The following is a 17,707-nucleotide window of genomic DNA, read 5'->3' on the forward strand; positions in this document are numbered from 1 at the left end:
AACTGACACGGCTCTTCCTCTCTTCATTAGAGCGCTAGCTATGGACATGGAAAACATTTACACAGGGCTGCAGAAACCAGACCAGGATATCTACTCTGTCATCCCACCAGGGGAGAAAGAGCCTGGAAAACCCACAGGTAATGAATCATCCTGGATTTACTCTTATGTACAAATCTAAAAGTTTTCACATTATTGGCATAGCTATATATTATTATTATTATTATTATTATTATTATTATTATTATTATTAATAATAAACTATATAGGGGATGACCGGGGACAGCTGTAACATTTTTTTTTACTTTTCTCTCCATTATGCATAGATGATTTGAGCTAGTTTGGCCAGACTTTTATATAAACAACTTACATCTGTCCTCTACCAAGCCCCATAGTTATCCTGTTTAAAGAGCTGATATACATATGGCAAGAGGTCTTGAAATGTAAGGTGTCTGATGTTACAACTGACCCCATGGCCATGGTCAGTTGTAACAGGGGGCGGGGTCAGATGTAACATTCTGTGAAGTATCACTAAACAAACAACAGCACATTTAATTTAACTCAAGAATTGAACGTTTTATTGAATAAGATCCATTTCACATGAAGCAAATGTGTTTGTTTTTTATTTAACTGGAAAAAGAAAAATGTTCACATGAGGCCATTTTTTTGTCGTCCTACTTTTAAAATGTTTTAACTTCCCTAAAATTATACTTTATCAAGCAAGTTTATATCACTCTGAGTGACGATTGTGACATGTGAACATTCTATTTCCTTTAGTGCAAGATTCATGTGCCCAAATATAGATCAGCTAATGGTGTACGGGTTCAATTGTAACACGACCATTACTAAACCAGACAGAGACCTGAACTGAGCATGTGTCGAGTGAGTGATGGCACTCCAGCTGGCTTCTGATTGGAGAAATTCAAGGTGATACAACCGTACAATGTTACAACTAGCCCCGGTCTCCCTTGTATATATATATATATATATATATATATATATATATATATATATATATATATATATATATATATATATATATAATCTCAGTGATGCTAACATCATATAGTTTTTATTATTATTTTTTTTTTGCATGTACACAAAAGTTTTAAATGATTAAAACAAACATTTATTTCAGGAGGGTGTTTTGGATAAAAGCCCTCCTTCAGCTGTGTACAAAGAACAGCAGCCTAAACACACTGCCGTAAACTAGGTGCTATTCAAAAAGTTCTGTGGATGATGTCATAATTACGTCAAAACAGAATGCTCATTCCAAGAGGTTCCAAAGTTCCTAGTTTGCAGAACGTTCCCTTTGTTTCCGAGCAGCGTGTGTTCCTCAGTGTTGACTGATCCCACAGACGGTGACGCGTCTTCGGCAGCGTGACTCTCACTGTTGAAATGTCGGGCTGCTGGAAATGCAGTGGTGTTGATTCGAATGCTTCGTAAATGAACCACAAAGAGATCTGCTGAACGCCTTGTAGTTTCCCCCGATGTACAGCTTGTTGCATTTCTTGCAGATAATGCAGGATTCTTTTCCTTTAGAGGTGCATGTAAATGCTTCATGGATGGTACTTAAAAATACATCCACAACAACACAGCAACCAAACATCTTCATTTCCTTTAGTTTTGCTCGCACCAGTAAAGGAAGAGCAAACTGCAGTGGTTGTGTCAAGAACAGTCAACTAACTGCTCACCTGATCGCTTCATGGAACATGTGTGATAAGAATGAACATCTACATCTCCTGATGACGTGGAATGTTCATTCCAAGAGGTTCCAAAGCGCCTCATTGGAAAATTAATTGGCGTTCTTTTTGCTTCCTGGCTTGCTGCATTTGTCCCATATGAGTGACCGATGGCCAGCGTCGTAACCACAGCTGCCATTCTCCCGACGTCACACTGAGGTTTCAAGCTCTAGTCGGCAGTATTTATAGGACTGCTCGGTATTAACTATTCAGCCTATGTTACACGGCAAACCAACAGAGAAAATTGAGGAGTCTTTTCTACTTTAACAGGATTTTTACATGAGCATCAAAAACAAGCGAGGACACGACCTCGGTGTCCTCATGGCTAGTTTCAGCCATGCCGATGACCTCATGGGAACAGGTCCTAATAGCGAGTCAGGGTTCTGTACAGCTCTGGCCAAAAGTTATGCATCACCCTATAGAATTAACTCATTTTTGCATCATAAAGTCGAATGAAACATATTGAATTGCACACCATTTTATAGCTTTCATATACTTAACGACAAACTGGAAAAAAGGAGAAATGGGACATTTCGAAATCCAACATGAGATACGCCTACTATTACTGCTTCCCATTACATGATGTTAAATAAAATATCTAAATTAGATGATGCTGCAATTTGTTGATATTTGTTAACATGTAATATTTGCTGACAACTTGCAGAAAATTTGCAGAATAAAATGTTCAAATATAGGGTGTAGCTCTGACTTCCTGTTATTTTTTAAACAGATCGTTTCATTATAACGTTGTTTCTTCTGTGGTTAACGTGGTGAAATGCAGTTCATTCTGCATGGAAAAAATCGCCTTACCGGGAAAGAGTGACATGATTGTGGCGAATGTGACACTGATATAAATAGGGGCTCGTTTTCGAGAACAGTGAGCTAATCTAGTTTCTAAACTTCCCTGCATCCCTTATTGCTATTTAATAATAATAATAATATTAATAATAATATTATTATTTATTTCTTAGCAGACGCCCTTATCCAGGGCGACTTACAATTGTTACAAGATATCACATTATACATTATTTTACATACAGATATCACATTATTTTTTACATACAATTACCCATTTATACAGCTGGGTTTTTACTGGAGCAATCTAGGTAAAGTACCTTGCTCAAGGGTACAGCAGCAGTGTCCCCCCACCTGGGATTGAACCCACGACCCTCCGGTCAAGAGTCCAGAGCCCTAACGACTACTCCACACTGCTGCCCCAATAATTTAATTCTTTATTTAGCAACCGGCAGGCCCTGGATTCAACTTATTTTCATGTCAATGTTTTGTCCCCTAACCAACCCTAACTTTATATCATGTGTTATGCATTTCTCTGTATTTAAAGTATGATGGATTTTGTTGGTGTTACTGCATCTTGTAAAGCGCTTTGTGATGGTGGTCCGCTATGAAAGGCGCTATATAGAATAAAGATTGATTGATTGATTGATTGATCATGTGCTGAGGGGTATTTCTTAGGGGGGCAAACCACTAATAAGTATAACCCATGGTCGATACCAGTTGCCTTGGATAAAGGTGTCTGACAAATAATAATAATAATAATAATAATAATAATAACTAAAGGCAACTAAGGCTTGAGGTAAACAAAAGTAAATAATATATGATTTAATTTATCCAAATATGTCTAACAGATATTACAGCAATCCCACATGCTTCAACATATTTCTTTCCATTAACCTACGTGACCTTCCTTTATTTCCAAAAATGTATGCTAACGTATGCTTGGTTATTTTCTAGATTTACCGATGAGCTGGTTTCTGGTTACCGGTGATTGTATTAATTTACTGATCAGTAGATTAGATGAACCCTTATGGACTCTAATTTATATGTTGGGGCTGTCTTGCGAATAATCCCATCGCGCTGCAGAAAATCACTTTCTCCAATTTACTTATCTTCATTACTTTAGTGAGAATGTTCTAGTCTTTATACACGCTTGATGCGTCTACTAACTCTGCATGTTCGTTGCAATTGATCCAGGGTGTTTCTATGTGCAAAGTGAATTGAATAACTGACCCCGCACACCCGCGTGTTTATCTTCATTACTTTAGTGAGAATTATCCGGTCTTTATACACGCGGTATCATTTTAAAGCAGGCCAGGAGCTCTTTAATAATCGCATTCTGTTGTATGTCAAGAGCTTCGTTTGACATTTTTTATTCCCAGTAAACACGACTGTGAAGAAAGCCAGTTCCTGCAACTGGACTGCTGTGGTTTTTGCTGTGCTGTGGATCCTCTCAGTGTCCTTCGCCCTGGGTGTGATCTGTGAGTATTGAACCCTTATGAGAAAGAGGAGACTTTGCAGTGACCGGCGATATGGGTCAAAACATATGAAAGAAATGAACGAATGCTTTGCTGTAATTTTGACCTACAGTCACAATGTACCGGGTATATATGATACCCAGCTCTATTTGTCCCTAAAGCCAGGAAATTCTTCTGCCTGGGTGCGATTAGTTACTTGCCTTACAGACATCAAGCATTGGATGTCACAGAATTTGCTAATGTTGAATTCAGATAAAACAGAGGTTATGCTATCGGGCTCACAGAACCAACGAAAAGGAAATTTATTTCTTAGCAGATGCCCTTATCCAGGGCGATTTACAATTGTTACAAGACATCACATTATTTATTTTTTTACATACAATTACCCATTTATGCAGTTGGGTTTTTACTGGAGCAATCTAGGTAAAGTACCTTGCTCAAGGGTACAGCAGCAGTGTCCCCCCACCTGGGATTGAACCCTCCTGGTTACAAGAGTCCAGAGTCCTACCCACTATTCCACACTGCTGAAATGTGGGATTACATGAGCTCAACCCTTGCAGTCTCTCATCAAAACTTAAACTAGAAAATGAAGAGTTTGGGGCTCATCTTTGATCCTGATCTCTCATTTGAGACTCATCTTAGGGAAGTTACTAAAGTATCTTTTTTACCATTAGACCAATTAGGCCTTTGTTTCATCTAGAATTGATTATTATGCACTTTTTTTCTGGTTTCCCAAAGCGTATGATATCTCGCTTGCAGCTTGCTCAGAATATCGCTGCTAGAATTTTGATTAAAACCAGGAAAAGTGAACATATTACCCCTGTTTTGGCCTCTTTACACTGGCTCCCTGTGCAGTGTAGAACTGATTTTAAAATTTTGGTGTTAACTTACAAGGCCCTGAATGGCTTAGCACCTAGTTATTTGCAGGAGTTACTGACCCCGTATCTTCCAAACCACACTCTGAGATCACAGGATGCGGGGCTGCTGGTTATTCCTAGGGTCAACAAAAGCAACACAGGAGGAGGGAGGGCTTTTTCTTGTAGAGATCCTAAATTCTGAAATGCTCTGCCTCCGTTTGTCAGGGAAGCTGGGACCGTTACAGTTTTCAAGTCAAGACTAAAAACACACTTTTATAAAATGGCTTTCTTATCTTAAGTGATTTTTAATGTAAATTTAAAATGAATGTAAATATTATTATTATATGTATACTGTTATTTAAATCTGTTATTTAAATGGTCTGATTGTGGCAGTTGTATGTGTGACATGCTATACAAATTCATTGTGCTTTGTTCTTTTATCTGCTCTGTACTGTACAGTGCTTTGCGATACTTTTGTATAAAAAGCGCTATATAAATGCAATAAATAAATAGATAAATAAATGAAATGATATTCAGATTCCCCGTTTTTCAGGGGGAACTGTTTTTGGTAGAGTAGCTTCTATGGTCAAATATTTTGCACCACACTATAGAATTAATGAATTTTGCTTCAAGAAGCCGAATGAAACTTGCAGAATAAGGTTACGTTAACATAATCAATAACATACCGCTTTGTAGTTTTCTATTAACTTAACAAAAAAAACTGACAAATTGAAAAATGTGACATTTCTGAAATCTAACATGAAATACTACTGTACTACTATTATGGATTCTGATAGACTTTTGCAACATCATTTTATAGCTTCTCTGATTATATGATGTTAAATAAAATATGTAAGTTATGTTCATATAGTTTTTGTTTTTAATGATGTCTTAATCCTAAAATTCTAGGTGATGCAAAACTTTTGGCCAGAGCTCTATGATAAAGAAGCTGTTTGGTTTTAATCTTATTTCTCAGTTCACAGGAATGCAGAGCATGTCAGCCTCTTTCAAAAGTATTCTGACCTGCAGAATCACCTGAAGAAGGATACGAACATGACAGAAATCTGCACTGTTGGTAAATATTCATATCTTGCATGTATTAGTGTTGCTGAACTAACATCCCTGTCTGAGAAGCTGCTCATATGGACATCTTTCTGCTTCTGCTGTCGTCACAAAATGAATCACTTGCATCTCAAAAGGTAAATAATGCCGGTTAAATCTACAGTTGTGACCAAACGTTTACATGCAGTACTCCATTGAATAGAGCTGTATGGAAATGTATTCATTAACACAGTATATTCTATATATGTTACATTGAGCAGAGCTGTATTGAAATCCTGTTTCTTTCTCTGTTCTAGTGTGGAAGTGGATCCTCGATGCTGCAGGTACTGTTTTTTTTTTTTTTTTTTACTAAACCAAATAACTAGAATGGCAGAAATATTCTCTCTTATTATTCCCCTGAAACTCAGACTGCCTCTCTGCATCAGAACATTCTACTATAATAAAGCAGTGGACCTTCACCAGCCAGCGTCTGGAAATGAGGCTTTGAGCAGCGTGTGAAAATCAAGCCGCACACAATGTAAAGCTGTTTTAACATTCAATCGCAGGGCTACTGGAAGTGCTGATATTTCTCAGGGATCATGATTATTGTCTCCTCTCTTCTCCACAGCTGATGTAACTCTGGACCCTGATACAGCGAACCCTTATCTCATCCTGTCTGAGGACAGGAAACAAGTGAGCGATGGAGACACACGACAGAATCTCACTGACAATCCAGAGAGATTTGATTATGTTGTCAGTGTCCTGGGCAGGCAGGGCTTCACCTCAGGGAGACATTACTGGCAGGTGGAGGTGGGGGAAAAAGCTCAATGGTATTTAGGAGTGGCCAGAGAGTCCATCAACAGGAAGGGGAAGATTCAACTGGATCCTAATAATGGTTACTGGACTGTGTGGCGGAGGGATGGAGAGTACAAGGCTCTGGCTGACCCCTCTATCCCCCTCCCCCTGAGTGTGAAGCCCCGGAAGGTGGGGGTGTATCTGGATTATGAGGAAGGGCAGCTCACCTTTTACAATGTGGAGACCAGATCTCACATCTACACTTTCACTGACACCTTCACTGAGAAGCTCTATCCATACTTCTGCCCTTCTACTAATGAAGATGGTAAAAACGCAGCCCCACTGATCATCCTCCCTGTCAGTGATAGAGATTGAATAAAGTGGTGTATCTGTATGACATCCTACACCAGCACTGATTATCCTGCTCATTGCATTATTACTTGCCCATCTATTTCTTTGTCTACCTGTAATTGTTTTACTGATTGGCTTGACAAAACTATGGGAACAACCATCACATTTAACACACCCCTGTGACTGGAGCACATGGGCTGTCCCTCACATGGCTGATTCATTTAACACACCCCTGTGACTGGTGCACATGGGCTGTCCCTCAAATGTCTGATTCATTTAACACACCCCTGCAATATATATATTATTTGTTTATTTAACAGACGCCTTTATCCAAGGCGACTTACAGAGACTCGGGTGTGTGAACTATGCATCAGCTGCAGAGTCACTTACAACTACGTCTCACCCGAAAGACGGAGCACAAGGAGGTGAAGTGACTTGCTCAGGGTCACACAATTAGTCAGTGGCTGAGGTGGGATTTGAACCGGGGACCTCCTGATTACAAGCCCCTTTCTTTAACCACTGGACCACACAGCCATATATATACATTTGTGTATATACATTTGTGTATATATGTGTATATATATATATATATATATATATATATATATATATACTTTTTTACCTTTATGGGAACTCACTTCTTTAGCCTGTCTTTCTTCTCTTGAAAAGGATGTGATAACATTGAATTCGGGGCGTATTATTTTGTAACACAGCACTTGTACCGTTTTTAACACTGAACCAAGACTCACAAGCTGTGTTGTTCACACTGACCTGAATGCATCTCTGAGTACAACTGACTGCTGTTCTAACTAATCCACCTCCTGGGATAGTGTTGAGTCAGCGTTAATTACTACCAGTGGGGCAGCAGTGTGGAGTAAAGAGCAGCAGTCTGGAGTAGTGGTTAGGGCTCTGGACTCTTGACCGGAGGGCTGTGGGTTCAATCCCAGGTGGGGGACACTGCTGCTGTACCCTTGAGCAAGGTACTTTACCTAGATTGCTCCAGTAAAAACCCAACTGTATAAATGGGTAATTGTATGTAAACATTATGTGATATCTTGTAACAATTGTAAGTCGCTCTGGATAAGGGCGTCTGCTAAGAAATAAATAATAATACCAGCGTCATTTTCCCCAGCATTAACGAGTGTTATGGCTCTAGGAATGGCAAGACTCATTGTCAGATTAATGTAAATTAAAAAAAGAGACAGTCAATATTTCTCTTCCTTTAATCGGATTCTTTTTACTACTGAAAAGCAGATTCGAGATCTCAGTATCTTAAACCCCAGTGACGTACTACACTGCCATCTACTGCGCAGCAGTGGTATTACAGATGACCATTTCTAATAGCTAAATGGGTTTTGATACAGTATGCAATAAACAGGCTTTCATTTGTGATTTCAGACGCTTCTCAGTATCAGACAATTCTGTTTGTCACAGGTGTGTTAAAAACAAAACAAAACAAAAAAATATTGTAAATATTAATTCTGTTTTGTTTTGTTTTGTTTCAAATCAAATATTCTGGGCAGCAGTGTGGAGTAGTGGTTAGGGCTCTGGACACCTGACCGAAGGGTTGTGGGTTCAATCCCTTGTGGGGGACACTGCTGCTGTACCCTTGAGCAAGGTACTTTACCTAGATTGCTCCAGTAAAAACCCAACTGTATAAATGGGTAATTGTATGTAAAAAAAAAAAAATAATGTGATATCTTCTAACAATTGTAAGTCGCCCTGGATAAGGGCGTCTGCTAAAGAAATAAATAATAATAATAACAATAATAATAATAATAATAATAATAATAATAATCTTTATTTTGGCCCTCGTGCCATATGTGTTAGTGTTCTGTTTTATTTGGTGTTAATTAATAAACCTGAACTGCAGCTCTCCAGTCTCTAAGCCTCCTTCCTGATGCTATCCTGTCACAGTCCCGCACACAAACACATTACTACAAACTCAAAATACTTTCAGACAAACCATAAAACGCTAAAACCCTCTCCAGTCTCCGAGTCTCCTTCCTGACGTTATCCTGTCACAGTCCCACACACAAACACATTACTACAAACTCAAAATAATTTCAACCAAACCCTAACCCTAAATCTCTCTCCAGTCTATGAGTCTCCTTCCTGACGGTAACTTACCTTCAGAATGATTCTGCTTTCATTATTTTATGTTTTTTTTTTCTAAACTTCTTAGTCATCACTAAAATATCTCAACTTTTCCACAGGGCTGAATTTCGGAGTAATTCACGTTGTTATATATAAAGCTGGATAATTTCATGAATCTTACCTGTTGTGTACTTCAGAATCGGCAGTTTGGAAAGAATCACACATGTTAGATATGCCAAAGCAAGCACATCGTTTTACTTTAAAATCTAATCTCTGGTCATCCGCGCGTCCTTCCCGCCCAACGATCCAGTTCAATCCCCGGCCGCGCTTCCCGCGCTCCTAAAACGTCAGCGCGCTCTTACACTCAGTCCTGCGCGCGATTTGCAGAGTGCATTGTGCAAAAGCAACATATCGTACGGTTTTGCACAGTTATCCCCATTTTCACTGTATTTGATTTATTTGTATTATCAATAACTCTTTAAAATCTTGCAGACTGCTAAATTCATATAGTGTTTTTTTTAGACACTTTAAAAACGAAAAAAAAAAAAAGTTATCCTTGAGAATTATTTCTGTAAAGTTACTCCAGGGTTAATTTGATTAATTTATACACAAGCTGTCTCTATTTATTATTATTATTATTATTATTATTATTATTATTATTATTATTATTAATAATTTTACGGCACTGGGGAATCCCCCCTGGATTGCGTCACAATCTATTTTAGGTGCAATCCTGTGATAACCAGAAATAGGCTATGACGTAATAGAGCGGAATTCCCCAATGTACCAGTAAAATCCGGCGTGTGTTTATAAAGTAAAATCAAAATGGAAGAACACTTCTTTTTTGTTGTTTAAACGTTGTCTTAAAAATACTCACACGGTCGCGTTTCAGCGCGGCCTTGTACCTTTATGTTTGTTTTATAATTTATAATTTATATTTTATTGTATTTATTTGCGAAGCGATTTAGTCATATTAGCAGCTATTGACAGTTAGATATTGTTAATGCATTTTTTAAATAACATACATTATTATTATTATTATTATTATTATTATTATTATTATTATTATTATTATTATTATTATTATTATTATTATTTATTTCTTAGCAGACGCCCTTATCCAGGGCGACTTACAATTGTTACAAGATATCACATTATTTTTTACATACAAATTACTTAGTTATACTAAATCGCTTCGAATTACACGCACTCTTAAAATACAAACAGTGATAATTATTTCACAAAACGTTTTTATAACGTGATTCTGCCTCGGATAAAACGCAATGCTATCAATATTCACACACATATACCAGAACAGTCCACAAGATGTCAGAAATAGTAATGTAAAACAAATAGCTGGCTTGAATTGACATGCAAATGCTAGCGTCGCAAAGAAGTCTCAAGCCGTGCCTGGGGGAGGAGAAGCTAGCTGGGTTTTTAATCCCTGGGAAAGCAGAGATTTGCCAAGCAGAGGGATCAAAACAAGAACAAATTTAAACAAACGAGGCGCTGAATGGGATGCGTTTTCAGAGAGGGACAGATCCAGAAACGCTAGCCTTGTTTGCATTGAACATCCATCAAAGGGCATTTTTTCTTTCCCACACGAACAACCTGCGCCTGCTAAAGGATATAATTCTGCTTTTATTTGTTTTTTCCCACTCTTTTAATTTTTTTTAAAATTTGTAATTACTAATTTGTAAAGCAGAGGCCACGCCGCGACTCCCCCCCCCCCCCTCCCACGGTCTTGGTGTGCCTTGGCAAACCGAAAGGCAGCAAGAGACAGCGGGGCTTTGCGGGCAGGCTAGGACGGGGATCGGTGTGGGGGCCTAGCATTAGCATAGAAACTGTTGTGGTTTTGTATTGAAAAAAAACAAACCAAAAAAAAAAAAAAAACTGTGAATGAATTAGTCCATTTTTGCGGTAGGACGTGTAGTTATTCTGCGTGACGATGCTGTAATTAAAAACGTTTAATTTATTTATATATTTACTGTGATTTACCGCATCATATCCTTTTTTTAAAACCCATTGCGGTTAAACCAACACAAACTCGCCTAGTAGGATTATGTTCAAAGAAATGTAACTATTTGAAGTGGTTTTTGTGGTTGACTGGCTGTTTTTTTTTTTTTTTAACAGCGATAACCTTGTTAATGCATCCAGTAACTGACAAAAAGGCGCATTAAAAAGAATCAATAATAATACGTATTGTTTTCTCCTTTCGTTGTCAAATAACGCCTATAAAACCTGGCAAATATTTAAAAAATTCGTAATACAATTGAGACGCGCTTCATTGAATGTGTTTTATTGAAAAAAAAGGGGGTTGCGTAATATTTCTCGCCAGTTAGAAAACTACCATTGTAAAATAATAATTCATATAAGTAAAATACTTGTTTTTATATAACATAATTGCGTGCTGGTACATTTGAATTTGTTTTGTCCGCATTAGTTACCGTTATGTCTCTGTGATGTACAGAGGATATCATTGGGAGGCTATAGTCTGTGTACGATTTAGTTAGTTTCTTTAATTAAACGTGGATTTTTTTTTTAAAAAAATCTTTAATTTAATGTCAAAAACAGCCACTCACTAATTATAAACTTGTTATAAGTAGTAAACTATAGGAACTATTTGAGACAATAAACGTGTCCACTACGCGTGTCTTAGTATTACTATGTAATAAATATTGCTAGCCTAAATTCTGACTTTATTTTTATTTTGAGTTCAGTGTTGTATAATGACGTTATAATTATTGTACAATTGTTGAGAGACTGTAATGTAGTTTTGAGAATGAAGAGGACGTAGAATGACGTTTACAGAAAACACGTGTCTATGTAAAGAGACCTTTGATGTGAAGATAGTTAACGTAAACACAGGCACTGTGATTTAAAACTACAACATCATAACTTGAAAAAAAGAGAAACTAACACAGAAAAAAAACGTTATTTCCAATACCTGACATAGAAAAGAAAAATAACACTATCATTTTAATTTTTAATTATTATTTTTAAATAAACAATCGAAACACGAGTCTGCAAACGCATTTAAGAATATCACAGCTTCTTCATAAGTTGAATTTTGCAAGTATTTTCCAGCGTTTTATATCATTTGTTTTATTTATTATAATTTTTTTTTTTAAATCCAAAAATATTTTATAAGTGGTGTGCGAAAAAAAGAGTCAATTTAAAAACTATACACCGCAACTTAATATTAGATTTTTTTTTTTTTTTGATTTTTTTTTATTTTTTTTAACAATTTCAACGGTAGGGGGGAGGGAAAACTGGAAAAAACAAAATGATCCTGCTGATTTTAGAATCCTGACGCTCTTCAGGGGAATAAAATACATCCCACCATTTTTTATATTTTGCTTGGTTGTGACGTAAAGACGCTGGACGCCGAGGGACGAAGTTTGAATTACGCCATGAATCTACGGACACCCACTTCCGCTCTGGATAGGTAAGGGTTAACTACGCGTTGTATGTTACAATTAAATACCTACTATTTTGTCTGTATAGACCAGGGGTGCACAATTCCGGTCCTGGAGGGCAGGATCCCTCCTGGCTTTTGTTCCAACTGTGTTCTAAATTAATTAATTAGACCAATAATTGGTAATAATTGGTCCAATTAAGTAATTTAGGGCAAGGTTGGAACAAAAGCCAGGAGGGACACCGGCCCTCCAGGACCGGAATTGTGTACCCCTGGTATAGACACTTTAAGTGCTTGGGTGAATATACAATACAAACAAATATCTGAAACTTTTAATTTATTCAAATTTAAGGACAAAAAAAAATAATAATTGCTGATTTTACTGTAAGTTTTTAATAAGACATACGAGCTTGCATCGCCCTATAGAATGAACTCCCTCAGCTTCATAGAGTCCAATGAAAGCTGCTGAATAATGTTCCCTTGTTAACATATTGAATTCCACCCCCTCTATATAGAATGAACTCCCTCAGCTTCATAGAGTCCAATGAAAGCTGCTGAATAATGTTCCCTTGTTAACATATTGAATTCCACCCCCTCTATATAGAATGAACTCCCTCAGCTTCATAGAGTCCAATGAAAGCTGCTGAATAATGTTCCCTTGTTAACATATTGAATTCCACCCCCTCTATATAGAATGAACTCCCTCAGCTTCATAGAGTCCAATGAAAGCTGCTGAATAATGTTCCCTTGTTAACATACTGAATTACACACCAGTGTGCTTTGTAGTTTTCCCAGATATACTTAACAGAAAAACTGACAAAAAAGTGACGTTTTGAAGTCTAACTTTTTTTTAATTTTACAGTTTATTTGGTTAGAGGATGTTAAATAAATAAAAGATAAAAAATATGTTGATTATAGTTTTAATCTTTTTTCAGTTATGTCTCAAAACAAAAAATGTACTTTTGGCCCTAGTTGTGTGTCTCTCTGTCTCTCTGACGCAGACACACACACAGAGTCAATCACAGTACAGGTAGCAGTGGTGCTGGTCCTAGCTGCTGTATCTGTGAAGTTGTTGTTCATTCTTGACATACCTTTGTCGGCACAGCTTTGCAGAAACCGGTTATTACAGGTTTGTAAAAAAAAAAAAAGCTCACAACTTTTGTGATAAAAGTGAAAGTGTTGCAGAGATCGAAACGCCAGTTCAAGGTGCCGTGCCTCGCGTAGATTCAAAAATACTTTCTTGATGTTTTATTTTTGAAAGGATGTTTTCTTTCGCCTATCCTTTTCTGTTTTTTTTTCGGGGGGGTGGTGGTGGTGGAGGTGGTGGGGGGGGGTAGTTCTTTGGGTTATGTTACACTCGAATTCCCCTCGTCATGTGACTGGTTATCAGCTGATCTCTCTCTGGCTGGTGAGCAGATTTTCATCCACTTGCATCTCATGAATGTCTGTCTTTGTGACTCTAACTCTCTTCTGTGTGTTTTGTCTCTCTCTTTCTTTATTTTTCTCCTACCCCTCACTCTTTTTCCACTGTGTCTGTGTTCTTGTCTTCCTGTTTGTGTTTCCGTTGCAACAGATCAGCCAGTAAGAGACAGTCTCACCTGCCCAGGTATGATGGCCTATGCGTTTGGGGGGGGCAACGCTGATTTTTAAAGCAATATGGAACAGTGTGTGTGTGTGTGTGTGTGTGTGTGTTGTTCCCTGACGATTTGAAAACTATGCAGGCTACAGGACTTGTTCCCACAGTTCAGTTTGTTTTTCGGTTCCAATTCCTATTTTAGGAATTGAAATTTGATATTAATCATCGTGATCGTTCAACATCTTTCCTTTTTAAAGCCAGTTAAATTGACAAACAAACACACGGCGACTTCGATTGAAGCTGCCACTGAAAACGAGAAGCTGATTTTCACAGAACGCCGCTGCCTAATCGAGGTTGTGATCAGTGATGAGGTGTTGGAATCGATTAAAAAGGGGAATGGGAATTGCTTTTTAAGAAGGAGTTGGAATTGAATCACAGGATTGGACACCAGACCCTGGCTGCCGCAGTGGGTTTGTAATTCACTGGCCTCTTCACTTCTGGAGAGGAGAGTGCTCGATCGTGACTATTTTTTTGTTGTCGGTTTACGTGCTAAAAGGTGATTGCGATAATCTAGGGGTGGGGTGGCGTAGTCGACGGGTCGAAATGCGAGGGAAGGAAAGGGCATGGGTTCTGAACGACTTCTTCCACTCTGGTGTGGTTTTATTCGCTTCTTGTCGACGGGTTACTCGATTGTTTGTATGTTTAATATCCTGTCATTGTCTGTTTTTAATATTCTATCATTTTCTTTTTTTGTCTCTCCTGTTTGTTTTGTCTTCTGTCAGTCCTCTCGCAGCCTGGTAAGTTTCTTCTTTCTGTGGCACAACTCCATCTTTTTTTAAGTTTTCTACTGTTTCTTAAAAAACTTTCGAGACGTCTTCTGTACATTAATTAATGGATCAAAAACATACATCGTAGAAGGATTCCCCCTCGAGGGTCTCCCCTGGTAAAGGCACGGCCGCGTGGTGTGCAGGGGGGGGTCACACAGTCGGGAGCGCAGGGGGCCCCCGAGGGTCTCCCCTGGTAAAGGCACGGCCGCGTGGTGTGCAGGGGGGAGTCGCGCAGGGGGCCCCCGAGGGTCTCCCCTGGTGAAGGCACGGCCGCGTGGTGTGCAGGGGGGGAGTCACACAGTCAGGGGAGCGCAGGGGTCCCCGAGGGTTTCTCCACATCACGCTCCAGCCACGAACCCTGACAAAAACTGAAAAAATGTGACATCGCTGAAATCTAACATGAAAAATATTACTGTTACTATCGCAGCTTCCGGTATAGACTTTTATGCAACATCGTTTTGTAGTTTCTTTGATTACGTCACAATGTTTAATAAAAAAAAGATCTACATTTCTCGGTAATGCTGCAAAACAATTCAGGTAAATTCCTGTTGATAGGATGAGACCTTCTTCTTCTTCTTCTTCTTCTTCTTCTTCTTTGTTTTCTCTGTCTTTCAGGTTGAGCAGCTTATCAATGGGGGACTCTGTTCCCGACCGCAGGAATTCAGCCAACCACCAGAGGGAGCCCTCGCTAGACAGCTCGACTGAGAACACAGGTCAGGTTTACAGTTGGGGTTGGGTTGGAGTGTTGGTTGGGTTGGGGTTCTGATTGGGGTTAGTATTGGGGTTGGGATGGGAGTTGGGGTTAGTGTTAGAGTGTTGGTGTTGGGGGGTTGGGTTGGGCTTAGTGTTGGAGGGTTGGGATTGGGAGTGGGGTTGGGGTTGGGTTGGGGTTAGTGTTGGGGTTGGTTTTGGGTTTGGGTTTGGGGTTAGTGTTGGTGTTGGGGTTAGTGTTGTGGTTGGGGTTGGGTTAGTGTTGGGATTGGGGTTGGGGTTGTGGTTGGGGTTAGGGGTGTGTTCGCTGGGGGCTCCATTGACTCGGTCTGTGTCCCCTCCTCCTCCTCCTCCTCCTCCTCCTCCTCCCTGTCTGTCTCCAGGCTTGGTTCAGAGGTGTGTGATCGTCCAGAAAGACCAGCAGGGCTTCGGCTTCACCGTGTGCGGAGATCGGATCGTTCTGGTGCAGCACGTGCGACCCGGTGAGGACGCGATCCACAGCAGTGACACACATACAAGAGCATTTAGATACAGATACACATAGATATACACACACACACACACAGTGTTGTGCAAAAGTCTGAGACATTTCTGCATTTTTGCGTGTCTCCATCGCGTATTGTTTATCTGACCCTGCCGTACATTACCATCAATTTAAAGGATTTTCAATGGCCTTTCTATTGAGAGATATATATATAAAAAATGTGTTTTTTTTGGATGCTTCTCGCGTCCCCCCCCCCCCCTTGGATTGCTTCCCTAGGGGCGTGCCCCCCCCCCCAGTTGAGAACCACTGTGTAAATATGATGGACTAGCCCCCACAAAACCTCCCACCAGCCGCCCAGGCACAGTTCACCCTGAGTTACCGTGATCACAAGTTCTTGAAGACCCGATCAACGCAAACCGAAGACCGCTAAACGACAAGACTGACCTCGTAACACGTGTTGTTTGTTTTTACTCTGCCTGTAGGGGGCGCCGCGATGAAAGCCGGAGTCCACGAGGGGGACCGAATCATCAAGGTAAACGCCTCTACACCCTGTATCCAAAACTCGAAAGCCCCCTTTTTTCTGACGAGACTGCTGAAATATATACCACTTAGGTCTTACAGATCACCCCCTGAGAGATTGGGATCCAAAGTGGGTAGAGAGAGCATGTTAGTTTCTCCTTGAGAAATGTTCCTACCTTTTTTAAAAAAAAAATGTAATTCTGAATGAGTCATGGAGCAGACGCTTTTATCCAAAGCGACTTGCAGAGACTAGGGGGGGGTGAACTCTGCATCATCAACAACTGCTGCTGCTGCTGCTGCAGAGTCACTTCCAATAGGAGCTCGTTTGTTTGACGTCTCATCCTGAAGGACGGAGCACAAGGAGGTTCAGTGACTTGCTCAGGGTCACACACACACACACAGGGAGTCAGTGGCTGCTGCAGAGTCACTTCCAATAGGAGCTCGTTTGTTTGACGTCTCATCCTGAAGGACGGAGCACAAGGAGGTCCAGTGACTTGCTCAGGGTCACACACACACACAGGGAGTCAGTGGCTGAGCCGGGTGATTTGAACCTTCTGGTATCGAGACCCCTTTTCTCTAATCCGCTCCACACAGAGTTTGTTAAATTACAGCTCTGGCCAAAAAATTTGCACCGTCCTGTAGAATTAACACATTTTTGCATTCATAAAGTCAAATGAAACCCACTGAATAATGCTAACATATTGAATTGCACACCAGCGCTTTGTGGTTTATCCAGATAATGAAAAACATGAAGTCTAATATGAAATACTACTGTGCTACTATTATGGCTTCCGGTGTCGACTTTAATGCGATATCATTTCATAGTTTCTTTTGATCACACGATGTTAAATAGAAGATCTCAATTATGTTCGTATAGTTATTTCTTTTTTAATGGTCTGAATCCGAATATTCTACCATTCTGATTCTTAATCATTCACTTATTAACCTGCACCCTGACTTCTCTCTCTGTTAATCTTCTGTTTACTGTGGCTGTCTGCCAAGATGCAGCTGAGCAGCTT

The 17,707-nt window shown here is 39.5% G+C and overlaps 2 protein-coding genes across 8 annotated transcripts in view; both read left to right on the forward strand.

Moving 5' to 3' along the window:
• Positions 1-7,600, forward strand: LOC117410141 (E3 ubiquitin-protein ligase TRIM39-like). Its single transcript, XM_059019457.1, has 5 exons — positions 1-137; positions 3,917-4,015; positions 5,846-5,944; positions 6,228-6,254; positions 6,539-7,600. The coding sequence occupies exons 1-5, from the start codon at positions 41-43 to the stop codon at positions 7,078-7,080; spliced, it is 864 nt and encodes a 287-aa protein (XP_058875440.1). The 5' UTR covers positions 1-40; the 3' UTR covers positions 7,081-7,600.
• Positions 7,601-10,460: 2,860 nt separating this feature from the next.
• Positions 10,461-17,707, forward strand: part of LOC117966810 (rho guanine nucleotide exchange factor 11-like) — a 39,610-nt gene continuing 32,363 nt past the window's right edge. For 3 of the 7 annotated variants that reach the window (XM_059019471.1, XM_059019470.1, XM_059019474.1), the window contains exons 1-6: positions 10,462-12,601; positions 14,145-14,177; positions 14,930-14,944; positions 15,590-15,687; positions 16,069-16,167; positions 16,652-16,701. In XM_059019471.1, the coding sequence (XP_058875454.1) occupies positions 12,567-12,601; positions 14,145-14,177; positions 14,930-14,944; positions 15,590-15,687; positions 16,069-16,167; positions 16,652-16,701 (330 nt within the window). In that variant the 5' untranslated portion in view covers positions 10,462-12,566. Of the gene's footprint in view, positions 12,602-14,144; positions 14,178-14,929; positions 14,945-15,589; positions 15,688-16,068; positions 16,168-16,651; positions 16,702-17,707 lie in introns of all 7 variants that reach the window. The other 4 variants (XM_059019473.1, XM_059019476.1, XM_059019475.1 and 1 more) reach the window with 3 other exon arrangements.

The sequence above is a fragment of the Acipenser ruthenus genome, unplaced genomic scaffold (assembly GCF_902713425.1).
Source record: "Acipenser ruthenus unplaced genomic scaffold, fAciRut3.2 maternal haplotype, whole genome shotgun sequence".
Lineage (NCBI taxonomy): Eukaryota > Metazoa > Chordata > Actinopteri > Acipenseriformes > Acipenseridae > Acipenser > Acipenser ruthenus.